Source organism: Gallinula chloropus, assembly GCF_964237585.1.
Source record: "Gallinula chloropus genome assembly, chromosome: 30".
Lineage (NCBI taxonomy): Eukaryota > Metazoa > Chordata > Aves > Gruiformes > Rallidae > Gallinula > Gallinula chloropus.
The window spans coordinates 1804953-1827929 of NC_140115.1; the positions used below are offsets into that span (position 1 = coordinate 1804953).

The 22977-nt window shown below is 55.2% G+C and overlaps 1 protein-coding gene across 1 annotated transcript in view; it reads right to left on the reverse strand.

Annotated features, from left to right (window-relative positions):
• Positions 1–584: 584 nt before the first annotated feature.
• Positions 585–22977, reverse strand: part of LOC311202464 (scavenger receptor cysteine-rich type 1 protein M130-like) — a gene marked incomplete at both ends in the record, with an annotated part of 34687 nt that continues 12294 nt past the window's right edge. Inside the window, 11 exons of the mRNA XM_084277049.1 lie at positions 585–601; positions 6627–6779; positions 6990–7073; positions 7504–7599; positions 9575–9889; positions 10504–10818; positions 11146–11460; positions 11544–11864; positions 12529–12843; positions 13069–13125; positions 13243–13377. Coding sequence (XP_084133175.1) covers positions 585–601; positions 6627–6779; positions 6990–7073; positions 7504–7599; positions 9575–9889; positions 10504–10818; positions 11146–11460; positions 11544–11864; positions 12529–12843; positions 13069–13125; positions 13243–13377 — 2123 coding nt within the window. The remainder of the gene's footprint in view (positions 602–6626; positions 6780–6989; positions 7074–7503; positions 7600–9574; positions 9890–10503; positions 10819–11145; positions 11461–11543; positions 11865–12528; positions 12844–13068; positions 13126–13242; positions 13378–22977) is intronic.

A 22977-nucleotide genomic window follows, 5' to 3' on the forward strand; every position in this document is an offset into this window, starting at 1 on the left:
GGCCCTTGGGCCTGTCCAGACTGGGCCAGATGTAAAAAATGTGTTCTACGGGTCAGCCTGGGAGAATGGCCCTATCTGGAGACTCTGGCAGAAAGCACCAGGGGAGGCTCAAGGTCAGTCTCTGGGGTTTTGGAGTAGGGGCTACAGAGGATCCAGACACTCTAACAGAAAAGGAAATACTGGCAGCACATGAAGGGCTTTGAGCCACTTAAGAAGTGATTGGGACTGAAGCCCAGCTCCTCCTGGCACCCCGACTGCCAGCGCTGAGCTGGATGTTCAAAGGGAAGGCCTCTTCTACACACCATGCCACTCATGCTACGTGGAGCAAGTGGGTCACATTTACCACACAGCAGGCTGGAATGAGAAACCCCAATCACCCAGGAACCCTGGAAGTGATCACAGACTGGCCAGAAGGCAAAGATTGTGGAATATCACCACAGGAACAGCTGACAAGTGCTGATGAGGCCTCACTGTACAGTGATCTGCCAGAAAATCAGAAAAAATATGCCCTGTTCACTGATGTGTTTTGTGGCATTGCTGGTAAACATCAGAGGTGGAAGGCTGCTGTATGGAGTCCCACACGACTAGTTGCAGAAGCTGCCTATGGAGAAGGCAAATCCACACAGTTTGCAGAGGTGAAAGCCATCCAGCTGGCTTTAGACATTGCCAAAGGAGAAAAAAGGCCAAATATTACATATTTCTCTATACTATTTCCTGGATGGTGGTCCATGGCAGATGGTCTAAATAAAAAATTATGTTATGAACCTCCCCAGGACTCTGAAAATGTTGGATATGGGCATGATGTAGATGGTGTGGAAACGGGTGGATAATGTCCTGCTATGGTCAGGCCAGGCTCACCTCCCCAAGCAGGCTGCACAGCTGAGCTGAGTTTGCCTGGGCTGTTTTCCACACCACCTGACATCACTTCCCCATCCAAGGGGCTGGCTGGGGAGGGGTGGTCATGGCATGGTGCAGCACTGTTATTGTTGGGTTTGTAAGGTACTCTCTGTGCTATCACTGGGCGTGAGTGCAGTTGGGGCTGATATTGTTCCCCTTTTATGGTGCTTTTGTCAGTAAACTGTCCTTATCCCAGCCCACGGAGGCTCTGTCTGTTTCTCCTCCGGGAGTGAGTGAGCAGCATGTGGTGCTCAGCCATTGTTTGGGGCTGAACCACCACAGTTTCCAAGCCACAAGCAGTGAGCTTCTCTAGGAGAAAGTTCTGGGAAACTGTGTCTAAGTTCTTGCTAAAGTCAAGGTAGACAACATCTAGAGCCCTTCCCTTGTCCAAGAAGCAGGTCACCCTGTCATACAGGGAGATTCAGTGGGTCAAACAGGACCTGCCCTTATGAACCCAAGCTGATTGGGCCTGATCACCTGGGGGTTCTTCATGAACTGAATAATGCTGCTCAGGATGATCTGCTCCACCAGCTTCTCTGGGACTGAAGTCAAACTATCAGACGTGTAATTTCCCTGATCAATCTTCTGTAAGTTCATATATTGGGAATTACATTGACTGATTTCCAGTCTGCTGGTACAGCCAGAACTGATGGAAAGTGGCTTGGTGAACCCCCCTTGTCAGCTCTTTCAGCAGCCTTGGGTGCATCCATTCAGCCCCACAGATCTCTGCACATCTCTGTGGTGCAGCAGGACCATCTCCTCCTGGATTGAGGTGGGCTCATTCTGCTCCCTGTGCCTGTCTCCTAGCTCAGGGAATTGGATTCTCTCTGTACAACTGCTCCTATTACTAAAGAGAGTGGCAAAGATTTCATTAAGCACCTCAGCCTTGGCCTCATCTTTCCACAATGTTTCCTCCTGAATCTGATAGGGGATGGAGGGTCTCCCTGCTCTTTCTTTTATTTAAATGGAGGACAGATGAATTTCTAGCTGGACTTTGGACCAACAATGAAGAGAAACTCTCATCCTGTTGTTCTTCCCTCAGCATTACACACCCCACGATGCCCCAGGAAGAGCCTGAGCAATGCCTGAGGGACAGGACCTGTCTTCCCTGGGCTGGGGGGTGAGGGCTTGGCCTTTCTGCTTCATCAAACCAACCCAGGGCTTGCTCAGCATCTCAGCTGCTTGTACATTGCCTTTGCCTACCAGCCAACATGGCCTCCAATTACCTGTGCTAACGAGTCCCTGGGGAGGCTCAGCCAGCAATGGCTCTCAGAGGGACTCATTAATACTTCAGGTACTTTGGCTTCTGCTTTTGACATGGAGTTTGTTGTGTAATTTCCTCTCAGTACCTGAGCTTCAAGGACTCAACACCAAATGCACCACAGGGCTCATTAAAAGTAAAAAGCAAGCACTAACGAGCTATGTCTCTTCATGTAATTATCTTCAAGTCTTCAAGAGATGTACAGACCATTGAAGCTGTTTCAAAGGGAGCTCAGAGTAAAATTGATTTTTTTTTCAGGGTGTAGGTTATTATTTTCACTGTAGAGGAGAGGTGACAACCTGTGACTGAGATTGATCCAGGGTGCCTCCTAAGGAGGTCTGGACTGGTCTGAAAAAGGGTCCCTTGAGGCAGTGGGGACAACCTTGCTGCACATCTCCACAAGCCCACCATGACTCTCACCAGCCAACTGGGACTTGCATCCCTTGTCCTTACATCAGGTCTCTCTGCTGCACTCCACAGTGGGGCATTACAGCCCCTCTGTACCAGCTCCCCTGCTTTCCTTAGAGAACTGGCTGCACACAGGCAGCACACAGGGAGTTATTTTCCCAACAACACAAGAAACCTGACAAGATTCACCATTAAATTAAACACTCCTCACTCTGTGCCAAGTGCAATCTGACACCAGTGAGGTTCACCTGCCACAAAGCTTAACCCTGTGAGAGATGTTCTAGTGAGGAAGGAGACTATGAAATCACCACAACTCAAGAGCTGGCTAAAGACAGAATGAGTCAGACAACTGCCAGAAAGGCAGGGGTTTAACTCTCTGAAACTCAGAGCAGCAGCTGGATGGGTGAGAGGTGTCTGAATGGTCCAAGGGGAAGGGAAATCTAGAGACCAACCACAAGTGCTGCTGTGCAGATCCACTGCTAAGTGGTGATTTCAGTCATGGTCATAGAATCATCAGTTGGAAGAGACCCATAAAGATCATCCAGTCCAACTCCTGGCTCCACTCAGGGCCAGCCAAGTCAGAGTAGGGGACTGAGCGCATCATCCAGATGCTTCTTGAACTTGGTCAAGCTCAGGGCTGTGACCCCTTCCCTGGGCAGCCTGTTCCAGTGCCAGACCACCCTCTCAGTAAAGAACCTCTCCCTCATATCTAGCCTAAACCTCCCCTGCCACAGCTCCATGCTGTTCCCTCAGGTTCTATCTCTGGCCACCAAAGAGAGATCAGCACCTACCCCTTCTCTCCCCCTCCTCAGGATGCCGCAGACTGCAATGAGGTCTCCCCTCAGCCTCCTTTTCTCCAGGCTGGACAAACCAAGGGACTTCAGCCTCTCCCCATGAGACTTCCCCTCCAGACTCTTCACCATCCTCATTGTCCTCCTCTGGACACTTTCCAATATTTTAATGTCCCACTTGTACTGTGGTGCCCAAAACTGCACCCAGCACTTGAGGTGAGGCTTCACCAGCACAGTGTAGAGGGGGACAATCCCCTCCCTGGAGCGTCTGGCAATGCCATGCTTGATGCACCCCAGGATACGCTTGGCTCTCCTGGACGCCTGGGCACACTGCTGGCTCGTGTTTAACTTGCTGTCTACCAAGACCCCCCAAATCCCTCCAGCATCTGACCCCCCAGTCTGTATGTGCAGCCAGGGCTGCCCCTTCCCAGGTGCAGGATCTGGTGCTTGCCCTTGTTAAACTCCATGGTGTTGGTGACTGCCCAGCTCTCTGACCTGTCCACGTCTCTACAAGGCTTCTCCACCCTCAACAGAGTCAACAGCACCTCCCAATTTGGTGTCACATGCACATGTACTTAAGACACCCTCCAGTCCAGTTGTCTGGACATTTATGAAAACATTAAAAAGAATCAGAGAATCACAAGGTTGGAAAAGACCTTTAAGATCATCAAGTCCAACTGTTCCCATCCTAAGCTAAACCAGATCCCTAAGTATCTCATCTACCCCTTTTTTTGAACACATCCATGGAAGTTGACTCAACCCCTTCCCTGGGCAGCCTGTTCCAGGCCCTGACAACTCTTTCAGTAAAAAATTCTTCCTCACATCTGATCTGACCCTTCCCTTGTGGAGCTTGAGGCCATTTCCCCTTGTCCCATCTCCTGTCCCCTGGCTGATGAGACCATCACCCACCTTTCTGCACCCTCAGGTCAGGGCAGTGATAAGGTCTCCCCTCAGTCTCCTCTTCTCCAGGCTGAACACCCCCAGCTCCCTCAGCCGCTCCTCAGAGGATTTGCCCTCCAGCCCCTTCCCCAGCCTCATTACCCTTCTCTGTATTCACTCCAGGACCTCAGTGTCCTTCTTATGGTGAGGAGCCCAGAACTGGACTCAGCACTCAAGGTGCAGTCTCACCAATGCCCAGTACAGGGGCACAATCCCCTCCCCAGACCTACTGTCCACACTGTTTTTGATACAAGCCAAGATGCCGTTGTCCTTCCTGGCCTCCTGGGTGTTGCAGAATGGCTTGAGAAGCCAGTCCATGAGCCTGTGGAGCAGCTGCCCAAGCAGTCGCCTGTGTAGCTCAGTCAGACCAGGCCCCACGCCGTGTTGGTGAGCACAGAAGGGTCAACAATTGGTCAGGGTGTTCTTGTGCATCGTGCAGCAAGGCCACAAGATGTGGGAGCAGGAGGTGTGATAAGGATTCAGTGCTCCTGGGACTGAGAAAGAGACATGATTCCCAGGCTGCAAGATGGGTGGAGTATGTAAATGTAACCTTTAGCTAAGAGCCAATTAGAATACGACAAGTACAACATGTGGTAGGAACAGTATCAACGGAAGGGTGTGCTTGCAATGAAGTTGAAGTTGCTTTATCAATCACACTGATTGGCAGCATCTTCCCTCTCGTCGTGGCACCCATCCTTGGTAACAGTCTGATAATAGTCTCTTCCCATGAGGGAACATGTGGTAAATTTGGGAATTAGGAAATTTGGGGGGAAAATATAAAATTTTGGGGGAAACGTGAGGATTTTTGGGGAGATATGAGGATTTGTGGGAATTCCTGGTTCCTTGGGCATGGAGAATATCCTGGAGTGAGCAGAGGTGAAGCTGGATGAGTTCTGACTGGGATTCCGGGAAGAATTTGGGTGAAATTCCAATGGTTTTGGAGTTTGTGCTGAACGAGACCTGGATCTTTGTGCCAGGATGCCAGGGAGATACCAGGAGGTGAACACATGGCAATGGGGTGGTGACCACCATCAGCACCACCACCACCATCTCTGGCACAGTAGTCGGTGGCCGTGTCATCGTCACTGACTGATGATGCGTATCGGGCGTCCCAACCATCTCCAGCCCCTTCCCAGAAAACCCATCCCTTGGTCTTTGATGGTTGGATCAAGAGTTGACCCAGTTGACCCATCCCTTGGCCACTGGCCTCTGGCTTTGACCGTTTCCCTCCAGCTTCAACCCCTTTCACCCCAACCCTCAACTCGTCACCCCAACCCTCAACTGGTCACCTCAACCCTTTACTCCCTCAGTGTCAGGGCATTCTCTGTTTCCCATCCTCTCCAGAGGATCCTTTGGGTTTCTTGACAGTGGCAGAGATGTTACTCTGTGTGGGACTCCACATCAGTGCCTTTGGCAGCAGAGAGGCAGCAGGAGCCCCAGTGAGAAGGGAAATTGGGTTCCCCATTCTGGTTCCCCCATGTCCAGGCAGCCCTGCAGCAGCCCTACTGCTGCCGTCAGATGAGCACATCAGCAGAGGGGGTGCTGCTCTGTGAGGGTGGCTTTAGAAAGGGCACAAATGCCAGACTGGGACAGGGGTAAGGGAGGAGGGGGGAACATGAGGAAAGATCCCAGACACACCAAGGTCAGTGAGGAAGGAGGGGGAGGAGGAGTTCCCTCCCACAGAGTTAAGAAGGAGAAAAATACCCCTTCCTACCCCAAAGGCTTTTAATAGGAACAAGTGGGGAGGCACAGAGTAACCACAGGAGAATAAACAGAGAGCAAACCACGGGCTGTTTCTGCTGCCCCTGGGAGAAGGGAGATGGGTCCCTGGTGCTCAGGGCTCTCCCAGCTGCACGGACCTCTCCTGCCTCCTGGCTGCACCCAGCTGCATGGCCGGGCCGGGCTGTGCTGGCCCAGGGCTCAGGGGCTGCTGTGCACTGAGCTCTGGTGTCACAGCCTTGGTGTCCTCAGGGGGATGTGCCAGAGACACCTCTTCAGCATCGTCATAGCCTGTGCTGTCCTGGGGAGGGGACCAGGCATCTGCCTCAGCTCCAGGGGCCTCAGCACGTCTCTGGGGGTGCAGGTGTGTCCCTGCAAGCAGCAAGACAGTGCACTGAGTGATCGTCCCACGAGGTGCCCGTCCTGACCTGTACATCACCTTCCTCCCTTCTCCTCACCAGTGCAGAAATATTTACCTCCCTCTTCCACCAAGGGTCCCCCCCAAGGAAAATACCCAGGGCAGGTTGGTCTATTGCCAGACTGTGGGCTCTCAATATGGCAGCAATTCATCTGGCACCCCAGGAACCCACAGCACTGTCTTTCCCTCTCACCTCCAGGTGCATCCCTGGGACCAGCTCCATCCTCTGGTGCCCTGGGCATTTCCCAGTCTCCTTGCTCAGACACTGGATCCTCCCCAGGCTCAGAAACCTCCCTGGCATCGTCATAGCCATCTGCTGGGTCATCTCTGGGCAGGACAGGCACGTCTGAAAGGAGAGGGAAGATGCTGACAGTGAGAAGACACATCCTGCAGAGCAGAGGAAGGGAGGAAGGGCAGGAACATGGGCCTCAGACACTGGATTTGGCAGCACCAGAGGATTCCCCTGCCCATTTCCTCCCCTGCTGCTCACGGTGACACTGGTGTCCATCACAAGTGTGCAGGGAGGAGAGATCCACCCCTTCCTGCCTCCCATTACCTGGTGCTGATCCTGGACCATCCTCCTCCTCAATGTCCTCGTAGTGGGTCTGCATCTTGTTCAGGGACCCCTCTGAATAGGGGCCTGGAGAGAGTGATGGAAGTTTTATGGGGTGAGTTCTGCTGACCCAGCTTGTGCTCAGTGCTGCTGGGGACAGGGGACCCACCGAGCCAGGGCTGCATTGGATGAGGGCTCAGGAGTTTCCTTGCTCTCCTGGGAAAACTCTAACCCACAGGGGCTCCCAGAGGTGCCTTGTGACAGCCCCTTCCCTCACCCCTCAGCTGACAATGGGATGTAGGGACACACAGAGAGGGGCTGTCCACTGGCTATGACAGGAAGAGCTGGTGAGGATGAAGCTCTTCTCCAGCTCCAAGACCTGGCTGCTCTCCCCACAGAACCCACAGCCCCAGTGCTGCAGGGACCTTGGGCCAGGGGGCTGCAGGGGGTCAGTCTTAGGTGGGGGCCAAGGGAAAGAGCCTTGCAGATATGGCCCCCATGAGGGACCCACACCCACCTGACATGCTGAACCTTGCCTGCTTCTCCCATGCTGGGCTGTACCCGATCTCCTCGTACAGGGCCTCAGGGAAGGGCTCCCAGGCTCGCTCAGAGGCTGCAGACAGAGGCAAGGATGGCTCAGGGATGGGCAGAGTAGGGATGGATCCTGATCTGCTCCCCCAGCCCTGTTCCCCTGGCTCAGCCCAGGGCTGTCCCCACAGCACAGCCCCACTGCACTGTCCTCTCACTCCTGCCACTTCCTCAGTAAGGGCAATGTCCCCTTGGAGATGGTCAGGGACAACGATACCCTCACACTGTCCTTGTGCCCCTCTGGACCCTGGATCCCATTCCTGGTGCTGAGCTTGGAGCAGCTCCTGCCTTTCCTCTCCCCTGGAGCTGTCCACTCTCTGCCCAGTGCATCCATTACACAGCCCCTGCCCTGCTGGGGGGAGGTAAGGGTTGGATGGAGGAACAGCCAGGGGTCCTGATGCTGAAAGGATGGGAGGTGCTGTCCAATGGTTCTCCCAGCATCTCACACCCCCAGAGTCCCTTCCCCATCTCCCCAGAGCACTCACAGTGCCACATCCTCATCTATCCCCTTTTATCCCTTCTCCCTAGTCCAGCTGTGCCGTTTCTGTCATCACCCCATCCCTAACTCCCCCCACGTCTGGACTCTCCCCCTTCCTGCTGGTTGCCCGTGGTCAGGCAGTCAATGGGGTGATACCTGGGACTGTGGGCAGCACACACTCCTGTCCCCCCAGCTCTGCCTGTACCACTCACTGACACCCCACAGCCCCCCTGGCCTTGCCAATATACATCTTCACCTGGGACCACGGAGAACAAACCCACCTCTGCGCCCAGCCCTGGCGCTCCACGCTTGCCCAGCCAGGAGGGCCAGGAGCAAGCAGAGAAGGGCTCCCAGGATGATGCAGATGATGACAAGCAAGGACTCTCTCCTGCTGCTGGTCAGACGGTCCCGGGTGGCATCTGCACAGGCAGGAAGCCAGAAATATCAGCCCCAGGGCTAGGAGAGGTGGGGGGCTGTGACACCACAGTCCTAAGCCCGTGACACCGGGGTATGGGACCCCAGGGGGAGTGATGGGGAACGTCCCACCCTTCTGGGGACTGACATCCCACCTCGGTAAGTCCTTCCCTGGCAAGGAGCCCCCTCCCCCTGTCTGTGGGTCACAGCCTGGCCCTGGGAAGAGCCAGCGCTGACACACAGGGCAGGTTACCTGCTTGGGGGGTTGGTGCTGCGGTCCTGGGTGCAGCTGCAGAGGAGGAGAAGGAGAGCTGTGGGTTAACTGGGATACTGTGGGTAATGGGAATACTGAGGGGCTGGTTACTGGGGACACTGGTGGGGTGGTTTCTGGCAATACTATTGGGGCTGCCATGGGGCTGCCATGGGGCTTTCCCAAGCAGTAGGCACCCACCCTCAAACCAGTACGAACCCCCCAAAAAACATTATATAGCCCCCAAAACTAGTATGAACCCTCCAAACCAGTACAGAACTACTCCAAACAAGTATAGATGCCCTAAAACCAGTAAAAAACCCAAAACATGTATGAAACCCCAGAAACCAGTATAGAACTCCCAAGGCCAGTATAAAATCTCACAAACCAGTATGAATTCACCTAAACCAGTATGGACCGCCAAAATCAGTATAGAATCGCCCAAATCAGTATAGAACCCCAAACCAGTACACAATGCCCTCAAACCCGTATGAACCTCCAATAAAACCAGTACAGAATCCCCTCAAACCAGTATAGACCCCCCTGAAAACCAGAATGTACCCCCCAGACCAGTATGAACACCCCAAAAACAGTATAGCACCCCTCAAACTGGTATAGAACCCTGAAACACAGCTGCAGAGGAGGAGAAAGAGAGCTGTGCTGAGAGGCTGGGTGTACAGGTCCTGGGGAGCCTCCTCTCAGACACCCCGGGGCTGTGTGCACGTGTGCAGACATCCCTGGCACATCCCACCCACACTGGCCCTCCTGTGGGGCTGCTCCTTCAGGGGTGGCCAGGCAGGAGCCCAGGGCCCTGCTCAGGGCCACGGGCAGGACAGTGCAACACCGGGAGATGCTCACCAGAGCAGTTCACGGCAGCGTCCTCCTTATGCCGGCAGGCGCCGCTGTCCCCGGGCCGGGCCCAGCAGTGCTGCAGAGACGGCTCTGTGCCCCGGCACTCCACCTGCTCCAGCCAGATGGGGCCCGTCCCCTTCCCAAACGCCGCCTCGCCCAGGGCAGACACTGCGGGGCCACAGCCCAGCTGCCGGCACGCCACCACCGCATCCAGCATGTCCCAGGAGTCGTCGCACACCGTCCCCCAGGAGCCGCGGTGCCAGACCTCCACTCTGCCCGAGCACCCGCTCTCGCCTCCCACCACACGGATCTTCTCCCTGTCTGGAGAAGGCAGAGACCCCTCAGGGCTCCAGGGCAGCAGGCAGAGCCCTGCCAGGGGAGAGAGGCCTGCAGAGGAGCAGCTACCTGTGCAGCTCCTGGAGTTTGGGCACGGGGGATCCAGGGCCGGGGCCGTTCTTGTCTCTCTGTCTGTAGAAGGAAATGCCGTGGTGAGGGGCTGCAGCAGGGGGGGTTGTGTGTCAGAGAGAGGGGCTGAGTTCTGCCTGTGCATCCCTGAGTCACCTTGCTCAAGGGAGCAGCTGAACCCCGGTCACTCAGGGGACACACCCAGCAATGTGGGGGACCCTGACTGCTCAGCCCCCAAGGAAGCCTGGTTCACAGAGGGCAGGATGGGGGACACTGTTTGGAGCCCTGATGGATCTCTGTTGAGACCTCTCCTGCAGACACCTCTGCCTCCCCCAGGCACTGCTGGCAGATTGGTTGCCCACTGTGCTGAATGTGTGGGGTCTGAGAGCTGAAGGCTCCTTTGTGCCACCACCAGCAGCAGAAGGGTCTGGCATGGAAAGGAAAGGGCCCTGTGGGCTCTGTCTGTGTCTGACAGTGCCCAAAAGGGAGCAGAATCTGGGGATGCTGGTGCCCGGGTGGCTCAGAGTTACCCTGGCAGGTGATGTGGGTCTCATCGCGCAGGTCGGTGCAGGACTGTGGGTGCCAGGGAGTGGAGGGACACTGCCAGAAGGAGCTGTGACTCTTCCCACACTCCACATGATCCAGCCAGGCAGGGCTAGGCAGCGTTCCATAAGTCAGGAATGGATCCAAGGATAATGCCTCCCCACAGCCCAGCTCCTTGCACGCCAGAGACACCGTTTGGAGAGTCATTGAGTTGGAGCAAACGCTGCCCCAGGTCCCGTTATAGAAAACTTGCAGGCGCCCGGAGCACCTGCCATTGTTCTCCAGCCTCAGGGCCACAAACTCTGTGCGGAGAGACACCAAAGGTAACAGGATGGTGCAGGGCTGTAGGATCAGGGGTGCCCCTGAAGCCCCCAGACAAGGAAAATGCATGGCCAGACAGTCGCCCTGGCAGCCCCTGACAGACAGACAACCCTCTCCTCCCCGCTAACCCTCGGGGAAAACTCCCCAGAGATGCCATGTGGAACAGAGAGGACCTGTGCGTGGGTGTCCCCACCATGGGCTTGGGCAGGGGCTCAGCAGCAGCCAGGGACAGCCTCGGCCATTGCCAGCTCTCCCCTTGTCCCAAGCTCCCCTGTCCCTGGGCTCCCAGCACAGCTCCCAGCACAGACCTGAGCAGACGACTCCGGCATCCTCTTTGTGCCCACAGTCGGGCTGCCCCCAGGGCCGTGCCGGGCAGTTCCAGAGAGCAGCTTCAGCCCCCGAGCAGCTCACGTTGCCCAGCCAGACCTGCCCGGCGCCTTCCCCGAAGCCAGCAGAGCCAACAGCCTCCACCGCCCCTCCGCAGCCCAGCTGCTGGCAGACGACGGCGGCGTCGGGCAGGTCCCAGCCGTCATCGCAGACGCTCCCCCAGCTGCCCCGGTAGTAGATCTCCACTCTGCCTGCACAGCGCCCGGGCCCGTTCACCAGCCGCACCCGACGGCTCCCTGCAGCAGGAAGAAGCCCAGCTGCTGTCAGGGGATGGTGCCCACCCAGCCCACAGCCCGGGGGTCCCTGCAGTGCCACTCACCCCAGCAAACGACCCCCACGTCCTCGGCAATCCCAGCTGCCAGCGCGCTCTCGGGCAGGGAGGTGTTGCAGAGGGTCAGGCTGGGCTCATGCCCTGCGCACCGCACCCCTCGCAGCCCCACAGGACCCGTCCCTCTCTCAGGCTTTGGGGGGTTGTAGGCTCTCTCTGCCTCTCCACACCGCAGCTGCCGGCACACCACGCTGGCCTCCTGCACGTCCCACTGGTCATCCAGGACTCGGCCCCAGGTCCCGCGCTGGAAGATCTCCACTCGCCCGTCACACCGGCTGCCTCCACCCACCAGCCGCAGGGCCCCGGAGCTGTCTGAGCCTGGGGAGAGCAGCCATGGCCCAGCCTCAGCAGCACCAGAGAGCCCAGAGACCTGCAGTGCCTCTCCAGGCTCTGGAAGCCTGATGGAGCCCTTGAGATCCATTGCCTGCCCAAGCACTCTGCATTGAGCTTCAGGAGCAGCTTTTCTCATGGTTGGTTTCCCAGGGACTGAGCCCTGCTGGGCAAGACACTCTCTTTGCTCTTGGTGGGGCACAGACACCCAACATGTCCCTGCTGAGGCAGATGGGGCAGCTCCTGTAGGAGGGAGTAGCAGATGATTGGATGGCCTGGGGATGGGCAGCACCAGGAGAAGCCTTGCTCATCCTCTGCCCTGGCACTGCTGATACATGGGAAAACCCACACATCTCTGCCCCTCTGCACCGCTGGGGATCAGGGACTGGGAGCTGGTTTGACCCCAAGGCTGCTGGTGGCTCAAGGGACTGACCCCTGCCCCAGGAGGGCAGAGATGTTCAGTGTCAGCTCTCCCACCTCAGAGCGTTCAGTCGGAGCAGATCAAACTCTCCAGATCACTCCAGGTGAAGGGAGTTTTCTCCAGGAAGAAGCTCACCCTGTGGCTGCCATGGGGTCCCTTGCTTTGGGTGGCCATGTCACACCCCAGGGGAAAATGGGGGTAAGATGCTGTTTTCCCAGCACTCACCTGAGCAAATGACAGCAGCGTCCCTGTCGTGGGAGCATGGGGAGGCTCCCAGGGCAGTCACTGGGCACTGTCCCAGCTGGGCTTCAGTCCCATCACAGTGGAATGACTCTCTCCAGGTGGGGCCGGTGCCTCTCCCAAAATGCCCTCCTCCAGGAAGGGCCTCAGCAAACTCACAGCCGAGGTGGCGACAGAGAACGTGGGCGTCCAAGAGGTCCCAGTGGGAGTCACAGAGGGTGCCCCAGGTCCCCAGCACCTGGACCTCCACCCGCCCATCACAAGCTGTGCTGCCATTCACCAGCCTGAACCCTGTGTACTCTGGGGACAGAGGAAGAGGGGAAAAGGGTCATTGGTGCTGCTCATCTGTGTCAGCAGGAGGACTGGAAAGATGGACAGCCTTCCCTTCTCTTCCTTCTGCATTCTCTTAGGGCTGCAGAAAACATCACCCCTCCTGCCTTCAAACCCAGTTGGGTGTCCTGTCCCCATCCTGCTCCCTCCCCCCAGCTCATCCACATCACTCAGCACCCTACCCTGAGTCCTTACTTGTGCAGGTGACACTGGCATCGTTGGCGTGGGTGCAGGGTGGGTCCCTGGGGGACCCTGTGGGGCAGAAGGCCAGAAAGGATTCATTCCCCAAACACTGCAGCTCTCTGTCCCAGATGGAACCAACACCTTCTCCAAAAGGAGCTGCCCCAGGGATGGACAGGGCTACCCCACACTGCAGCTCCTCACAGACCACGTCAGCGGCTTTGGGACCAAAGTCTGAGTCACAGACAGTTTTCCACTGGTTCTCATCATGGATCTCCACTCGTCCTGAGCAGGGGCTGTCCCCTCCAACCAGCCGCACAAACCCTGGAGCAAGCAAAGACCCCTGTGAGTCCCCAGAGCCCTCTGGCAACGTCCTGAGCATGTCTCACCCCATCTCTCAGGTGGCTACAGGCCAAGAGCCTCACAACCATCCCAGCAGCTCCCAGTGGGTGCTGATGGTACAAACACAACAGAGCCTCACTCCTTTCCCCGCTCCCTCAGAAACCAGCACAGCACTGGGGGCTGGCTTTTCCCCCACAGCCACAGCCACAGGCACCGCTTAAATAAACTGCTGCTCTTCTGGAGACCCTGGGCCGCTGGGAACTGGCTTCAGGCCCTGCAGTACCCAGAGCTCGTATGTTTCAGGAGCTGGCCCCAGATGCTGTTGGCTGTGGCAGCCTGCTCATTCCCACTCAGCTCAGGGCCAGGCACAGGACCCCCTTGGAGTCCCCAGTAATGCAGCCTACTCCCAGAGAAGTCTGGGGCTTTTGGGGCATGGCTGTGAGCTGGCACATGTCACTAGCCACTGATGCAGTGCAGATTTACAGTCACTGCATCAACCCCCAGCTCCAGCACTTGCCTGGGGAGGGGTCCTCAGCCAGGACCAGAGTACACTAGAGGCATGCACAGCCCTGGACAATGGCTGGTCAGAATCAGGACAGTAGCAGAGGGGCAGCCCGGGGCTGACACAAGCTCCCAGTGCCAGCTCAGGCACCAAGGAGTGCCAGCAAATTCTTGCAACTGCCCCGTGACACAGCACAGCCAGGGGATGGGGTAGGCAGGAGTGGCTGAGCAGAAGAAGAATGCTGCCTGCACAGGGCTGTTTGCCCGTGGGCTGGCTCTCATGGGGTGACACTTGAAGAGGCATGAAGTAGCCACAGGCCAGCCTGTTCCTCTGCCTATGCCCAGTGCTCCTCATTTCTGAGCAACCCCTCTGCTTTGGAGCACTCTTATCTTCCAGGGATCACAACTGAAAAGGCCCCAGACAACTGTGGGCCCTTCCCTGGGGCTATGAGTGGCTATGTGAGCTGCTCTCAGTGCCCTGGCATAGGGGAACCAGGTCTCAGGGCTGCCAGACAGCTCCTGTGTGAACAGAGGGAGAAGGTTTGGAACCAACAAAACTGCAGGCCAGGATGGGCACCCATGTCCCTGCCCCAGGTACCCACAGAGGGTGGGATGAACGAACACAGCACCACCTCAGGGGGCAGGCAGTGCAGGTTCCCACTGGGCTTTCCTCAGGGACCAGGGAAACCAGCAGTGACAGACCCAGCTCAGCGGTGTGACCAACCACACGGAGCCCTTCTCCAGTACCCCTTTGTTTCCCTGAGGGCACAGGCACGTCCTTCCCCCACAAAGGTGAGGAACTGGATGGGCCCCTTACCTGAACATGTCACTCCAGCATCCCGACTGTGATCACAGTACTGTTGAGCTGAGCCTCTGTTTGTGCACTCAGACAGGACAGACTCGGTGCCATCACACTGAAACATCCAAATGGGGCCAGATCCTTGTCCAAAATGTGCATACCAGTGGACTTCAACAGCAGACCCACAGCCCAGCTGCTTACAAACCACTGCAGCATCAGCCTTCTCCCATAGCGCACCACACACAGTCCCCCACTTTTCCTGTTGTTTCACCTCCACTCTTCCAGCACAGCGTCCACCACCATTTTCCAGCCTCACCTCTGCAGCCCCTTCAATCACCAACATAGGACCAGTCAGTAGAGCAGTGAGCCCCAGACCACATGTCTGAAGATGCCTCCTGCTCAGGCTGATTCACAGGAACAAGCATGGAAGCCCAGTCCACACAGTCCTCAGGGCAGTGTGGGGGTCCTTCTTCTCCCCAGAATCTGAAAAGTGATAGAGGTGGCCAGCTATGGCCCTCCTGAGCCATTTAACAACCAGAAGCATGTGGCATCTTCTCCCACATCAACCGCCCCTGCCAATGCCCACCTGCACACCATGCCTGGTCCTGCACTGGGTACCATCTCCTCACCAGCCCAGACACCCCTGCACGGCCCCATGCCTCCAGGCCCAGAGCTCCCTCTACACCCAGAGAGGCACAGGGAAAGGTACAAGTTGACTTGAGAAATGTCTGTCCCTCATCACAGTGGCACCTCCAAAGATACTCCATTCCCAGAGATAACCCCATGATTCCACTGGCACCCACTGGCCCTGCCTGTGGGACAAGGATGCTGCACTTACCCCTGCACAGATGAACCCAGAGAAGCAGCCACAGGACCTGAGGAGACAAGAGTCCCTCCATCCCCAGCCTAGGCCTCCTGCCCTGCTGGAACAGCCCTGCAGCACCACACCCCCTGTCACAGCTCCTGGGGACCCACAGACACGATGGTGATGAAAGGGTAATATATCTCTTAGATGCAGACCCAGCTGCATGAGGAGCCAATCAAAGCAGCAGCACCTTTTTAGTCGTTATCGGGAGGTATCTCCCCTCTGACACAGCCCAGCCCTCCAATGAACTCCTCCAGCTCCATTCATGACCATATATGAGGGACACAGAGGTCCCACTGCGCATGTCACGGTCACTGTGGCAGGGGATGGTCATGGGACAAGCTGGGTGTGGAGGAGAAATGGGTCTGTCCCTGCTCGGTCCCTGCTGGGGGCACTGGGAGCAACGAGCATCTCCTCTGCTGGGCTCATCCAAGAACCCAAGGCCAAGAACGTCCAGGCACCGCCAAGACGTGGGAGCCACAGAGCTGGGACTGCTGCGGGTCTGTGTCAGGCTGGAAAGGAAACAGCCCCTGCTCCTGCTCCAGCCCCGCTGTGCTGGGAGCAGCAGCTGGGAAAAGCCCTTGGCCAGGGGCAGAGCTCCAGCCCAGGAGTGCTGGCTGGCCCCTTCCTCCCCGCAGAGCCCCACGGCGGGTCCCTCGCAGGAGGAGCCCGGGCTGGGCCATGTCCCTGCCCTGGCAGCAGACACGCAGCCCAGGGGCTCAGCTGTGTCCCTGGCTCTCAGCGTGTCACCCAGGGGCCGTTATTCCCCCCGGGCAGAGCGGGAGCTGGAGCCTGCAGGTGCACAAACCACAGCCCACGTGACCTCGCAGCGCTCGCCCTGCTCCCCCCGGGCAGCAGCCTGTGGTTTCCTGCTGGCACCGTGCCCAGGCACATCCCTGCAGTGCCCTGAGACAGCCCCAGCCCCACTGCTCCAGCCAGGGCTGCAGCTCCTGAGCCCTGGGATGCCCCTCTGATGCACAGGGCTGCTCTGCACCGAGCCCATGGCCACAGGCTGCCCTCGGCCATGTGACCTCACACCCTCCTGCTGCCACCGCTCTCTGCGCCTCAGTTCAAGGGATGGTGACCTCACTCACGAGTCACTGTGTCCCACGGGGGTGGGTGCTGTGTGCAGGCTTCTGGTGATGATGGTTCTTCCTAAAAGCCATATTTGGGTGAGGCCCAACTCTGCTTTTGATGACATCAGAAGGGCCCCCACAAGTCATGTGCCTTCTCTTGGCATCACAGCGACTCCAGCACCACTGAAATCACAATGTCACACACAAGCAATGTGCACACTCCTGGCCTATCCACCCCTCAGGCAAAGGTGATGTCACAGCACCTACCACTGACATGTCCCCATTGATTCAATGAAATATAATAATGCTGAGTCAATTGATATAGATTTAGCTTAAGAGACACATAATATAACTTTAATATAAGAAGAATTTGCATGTTTTAAGAATAGAAAGAATTTGCGTGTTTTGAGAGTAGATTTGTTTTGGATTTCAGTAGGATATGGCTGTACCTGTGATTGAGAAACTATGGAGAAAACTGCAAAGAGCAAATGCTGAGAGAGAAGAAGACATACAGCCTTCATCCCTGAGGACCACCAGAAGACCCCGTGAGTGTCCCTGAGCATGCTCTGTCTGGGAGGAGTTAATGTAAATGGCTTCCTGGAAGTAATTTGCATCCCCCTGCCTTGCCTTAGAAATGTACTGACTGTGTATATGGATCCAAGTGCCATAGCAGCTGAAATAGATTTAACTGCTTTCCACATGCTGATCCTTCTTTTATAACGAATTAGAGCCAGTCCTAAGCAAAGTGCAGGAGAGAGAGCAGAGGGGATTTGTTGGCACCGCTCAGGTACGACCCCCAGAGCTCTGTGTGGCTCCCAGCTGTGGTCAGGGTGTCCTACGTGATCCCTGAGGGGCAGGATGGACCGAGACGAACGCTGTTTCCAGCGACGTTCTTGCTCCTGGGAATGAACCAGATGCTCCTGGACCCCCCAGCTCAGGCAGTTTAGTTGGAATAAACTTTGGAACTGAAATGGGTGTTGGGTGCTTTTTCCCCTCCGTGTTTTAAAATGCAAACAGGAAAGTGTCATAGTGTGGAGACTCCCTTCTAAAGGGAACAGAGGGCCCAATCTGCCGGGCTGAGCCTCATCACAGGGAGGTCTGTAGTCCTCCTGGAGCTCAGATCAGGGCTGTTACTGAGAAACTCCCCAGCCTGGAGCGATCACCAGACTACTACACGCTGCTCATCTTGCAGGCTGGGGGGAAGGAAGCTGCATCCTGTAGACTGAAGGGACTGAAAAGAGACTTCAAGGCCTTGGGATGGTTGGTGGAAGACTCTGGGGTGCAAGTTATTTTCTCTTCCCTCCTTCGTGTTCTGGCAGAATACATGGGATGTAATAGAAGGATCATGTCTGTAAATACATGTCTCAGAGACTGGTGCTACAGGCAGGGTTCTGGCTTCTTTGGTCATGGCTGATTTATTACATACCAGGCCTGACAGGGGTGTGTGGGAAGAGCTTATCATCCAGGGGGAACAGGGTTCTAGACTTGCTCCCTGAAACGCCTGTACAGCGATGCATGCAGGATGGGGAATAAACAGGAGGAGCTGGAAATCTGTGTGTGCTCGAGGGGTGATGTTCTAGTTGCAATTACAGAGACTTGGTGGGACAACTCACATGACTGGAGTGTGGCCACGGATGGCTACGTCCTTTTAGGAAAGGCAGGACAACAAGGAAAGGAGGTGAGAGCTGCTCTTCCTGTGAAAGAACAACAGGGATGTCTTGAGTTCTGTCCAGGGGCAGCTAAGGAATGAGTTGAGGGTTTGTAAGTGAGAATTAAAGGACAGGCAAGCATAAGTGATACCGTTGTGGGTGCCTATTACAGGCTGCCTGATCAAGAGAGCCTTCCCCTCATCCTTTTACCCGCTTAATGGAACAGGGGAAGGCTGTGGATGTGTCTGCCTATACTTCAGGAAAGCCTTTGGCACGGTTTCTCACAGCATTCTGACTGAGAAACTGGCTGCCACTGGCCTGGACAGGTGCACCCTCAGCTGGGTTAGAAACTGGCTGGATGGCCGGGCCCAAAGTGTGGTGGTGACTGGAGGCTGGTGACTGCAGGCTGAATATGAGCCAGCAGTGTGCCCAGGCAGCCGGGAAGGCCAAGGGCATCTTGGCTTGTATCAACAGTAGTGTGGCCAGTAGGTCTGGGGAGGTAATTGTACCCCTGGACTGGGCACTGGTGAGGCTGCACCTTCAGTACTGTGTCCAGTTCTGGGCTCCTCAGCATCAGAAGGACATTGAGGTCCTGGAGCGAGTCCAGAGAAGGGCAACCAGGCTGGGGAAGGGGCTGGAAGGCAAATCCTATGAGGAGCAGCTGAGGGAGCTGGGGGTGTTCAGCCTGGAGAAGAGGAGGATGAGGGGACACCTTATCACTACCTACAATGACCTGTCAGGAAGGTGCAGAGAGGTGGGAAATCGTCTCTTCAGCAAGGTGACAGGTGATAGGATAAGGGGAAATGGCCTCAAGTTGTGCAAGGGCAGGGTCAGATCATATGTTAGGAAGATATTTCTTACTGAAAAAGTTGTGAGGGTGTGGAACAGGCTGCCCAGGGAGGGGGGTGAATTATTGTCACTGAGTGTGTTTTAAAAAAGGGTAGATGAGGTACTTTAGGGATATGGTTTAGCATAGGATGGGAACAGTTGGACTCGATGATCTTAAAGGTCTTTTCCAACCTTGTGATTCTGTGGTTCTTTTTAATGTTTTCATAAATGACCAGATAACTGGACTGGAGGGTGTCTTGAGTAAATTTGTATGGTGAAGAGTATGGAGAGGAAGTCTTATGAGAAGTCTGAAGTCCCCTGGTTTGTTCAGCCTGAAGAAAAGGAGACTGAGGGTCTCATTGCAGTCTGTGGCATCCTGAGGAGGGGGAACAAGGGGACAGGTACTGATCTCTCTTTGGTGACCAGTGATAGAACCTGAGGGAACAGCATGAAGCTGTGATGGGAGGTTTAAGCTAGATGTTAGTAAGAGCTTCTTTACTGAGAGGGTGGTCAGGCCCTGGAACAGGCTGCCCAGGGGAGGGGTCACAGCACTGAGCTTGACCAAGTTCAAGAAGCATCTGGATGATGCGCTCAGTCCCGTGCTCTGACTTGGCTGGCCATGTGTGGAGCCAGGAGTTGGACTGGATGATCCTTATGGGTCCCTTCCAACTCAGGAGATTCTATGATTCTATGACCATGACAGAAATCACCTCTTGGCAGTGGATCTGCACAGCAGCACTTGTGGTTGGTCTCTAGATTTCCCTTCCCCTTGGACCATTCAGACACCTCTCAACCATCCAGCTGCTGCTCTGAGTTTCAGGGAGTTAAACCTTTGCCTTTCTGGCAGTTGTCTGACTCATTCTGTCTTTAGCCAGCTCTTGAGTTGTGGTGATTTCACAGTCTCCTTCCTCACTAGAACATCTCTCACAGGGTTAAGCTTTGTGGCAGGTGAACCTCACTGGTGGCAGAATGCACTTGGCATAGTGTGAGGAGCATTGAATTTAATAGTGAATCTTGTCAGGTTTCTCTGTTGGTGGGAAAATAACTCCCTGTGTGCTGCCTGTGTGCAGCCAGTTCTCTAAGGAAAGCAGGGGAGCTGGTACAGAGGGGCTGTAATGCCCCACTGTGGAGTGCAGCAGAGAGACCTGATGTAAGGACAAGGGATGCAAGTCCCAGTTGGCTGGTGAGAGTCATGGTGGGCTTGTGGAGATGTGCAGCAAGGTTGTCCCCACTGCCTCAAGGGACCCTTTTTCAGACCAGTCCAGACCTCCTTAGGAGGCACCCTGGATCAATCTCAGTCAGAGGTTGTCACCTCTCCTCTACAGTGAAAATAATAACCTACAACCTTAAAAATAAATCAATTTTACTCTGAGCTCCCTTTGAAACAGCTTCAATGGTCTGTACATCTCTTGAAGACTTGAAGATAATTACATCAAGAGACATAGCTCGTTAGGGCTTGCTTTGTATTTTTAATGAGCCCTGGGGTGCATTTGGTGCTGAGTCCTTGATGCTCAGGTACTGAGAGGAGATTACACAACAAACTCCATGTCAAAAGTAGAAGCCAAAGTACCTGAAATATTAATGAGTCCCGCTGAGAGCCATTGCTGGCTGAGCCTCCCCAGGGACTCGTTAGCACAGGTAATTGGAGGCCATGTTGGCTGGTAGGCAAAGGCAATGTACAAGTAGCTGAGATGCTGAGCAAGCCCTGGGTTGGTTTGATGAAGCAGAAAGGCCAAGCCCTCACCCCCCAGCCCAGGGAAGACAGGTCCTGTCCCTCAGGCATTGCTCAGGCTCTTCCTGGGGCAGCATGAGGTGTGTAATGCTGAGGGAAGAACAACAGGATGAGAGTTTCTCTTCATTGTTGGTCCAAAGTCCAGCTAGAAATTCATCTGTCCTCCATTTAAATAAAAGAAAGAGCAGGGAGACCCTCCATCCCCTATCAGATTCAGGAGGAAACATTGTGGAAAGATGAGGCCAAGGCTGAGGTGCTTAATGAAATCTTTGCCACTCTCTTTAGTAATAGGAGCAGTTGTACAGAGAGAATCCAATTCCCTGAGCTAGGAGACAGGCACAGGGAGCAGAATGAGCCCACCTCAATCCAGGAGGAGATGGTCCTGCTGCACCACAGAGATGTGCAGAGATCTGAGGGGCTGAATGGGATGCAGCCAAGGGTGCTGAGAGAGCTGACAAGGGGTGTTCACCAAGCCACTTTCCATCAGTCCTGGCTGACTGGAGAGGTACCAGCAGACTGGAAATCAGTCAATGTAATTCCCAATATATGAAGGTACAGAAGAATGATTGGGAAATTACACGTCTGATAGTTTGACTTCAGTCCCAGAGAAGCTGGTGGAGCAGATCATCCTGAGCAGCATTATCCAGTTCATGAAGAACCCCCAGGTGATCAGGCCCAGTCAGCTTGGGTTCATAAGGGCAGGTCCTGTTTGACCCACTGAATCTCCCTGTATGACAGGGTGACCTGCTTCTTGGACAAGGGAAGGGCTCTGGATGTTGTCTACCTTGACTTTAGCAAGAACTTAGACACAGTTTCCCAGAACTTTCTCCTAGAGAAGCTCACTGCTTGTGGCTTGGAAACTGTGGTGGTTCAGCCCCAAACAATGGCTGAGCACCACATGCTGCTCACTCACTCCCGGAGGAGAAACAGACAGAGCCTCCGTGGGCTGGGATAAGGACAGTTTACTGACAAAAGCACCATAAAATGTAAACAATATCAGCCCCAATTGCAGTCACACCCAGTGATAGCACAGAGAGTACCTTACAAACCCAACAATAACAGAGTGCTGCACCATGCCATGACCACCCCTCCCCAACCAGCCCCTTGGATGGGGAAGTGATGTCAGGTGGTGTGGAAAACAGCCCAGGCAAACTCAGCTCAGCTGTGCTGGCTTCTTGGGGAGGAGAACTATGGCCTGTTCAGTACCAGGAAATTATCCACCCCTGTTTCAACACCAGGGGTGCTACATTTTCAGAGTATTTGGGAGGTTCATAACATCATTTTTTATTTAGACCATCTGCCATGGACCACCATCCAGGCATCAGTATAGAGCTACATATGTGGCCTTTTTTCTCCTTTGGCAATGTCTATAGCCAGCTGGATGGCTTTCACCTCTGCAAACTGTGTGGATTTGCCTTCTCCATAGGCAGCTTCTGCAACTAGTCGTGTGGGACTCCATACAGCAGCCTTCCACCTCTGATGTTTACCAGCAATGCCACAGGACCCATCAGTGAACAGGGCATATTTTCTCTCATATTCTGGCAGATCACTGTACAGTGAGGCCTCTTTAGCACGTGTCACCTGTTCCTATGGTGATATTCCACAGTCTTTGCCTTCTGGCCAGTCTGTGATCACTCCCAGGGTTCCTGGGTGATTGGGGTTTCCTATTCCAGCCCACTGTGTGATAAGTGTGACCCACTTGCTCCACGTAGCATCAGTGGCATGGTGTGTAGGAGGGGCCTTCCCTTTGAACATCCAGCCCAGCACGGGCAGTCGGGGTGCCAGGAGGAGCTGGGCTTCAGTCCCAATCACTTCTGAAGTGGCTCGAACCCCTTCACAGGTAGCCAGTATTTCCTTTTCTGTTAGAGTGTCTGGATCCTCTGTAGCCCCAACTCCAAAACCCCAGAGACTGACCATGAGCCTCCCCTGGTGCTTTCTGCCAGAGTCTCCAGGTAGGGTCATTCTCTCAGGCTGACCTGTAGAACACATTTTTTACATCTGGCCCAGTCTGGACAGGCCCAAGGGCCACTGCATGGACTGTGTCTTGTTTGATCTCTTCAAAGGCTTCTCACTGCTCATTAGAAATGGTTCTCTTACCAGGTTACACAGCAGAGAGGGCTGACAGTGAGACT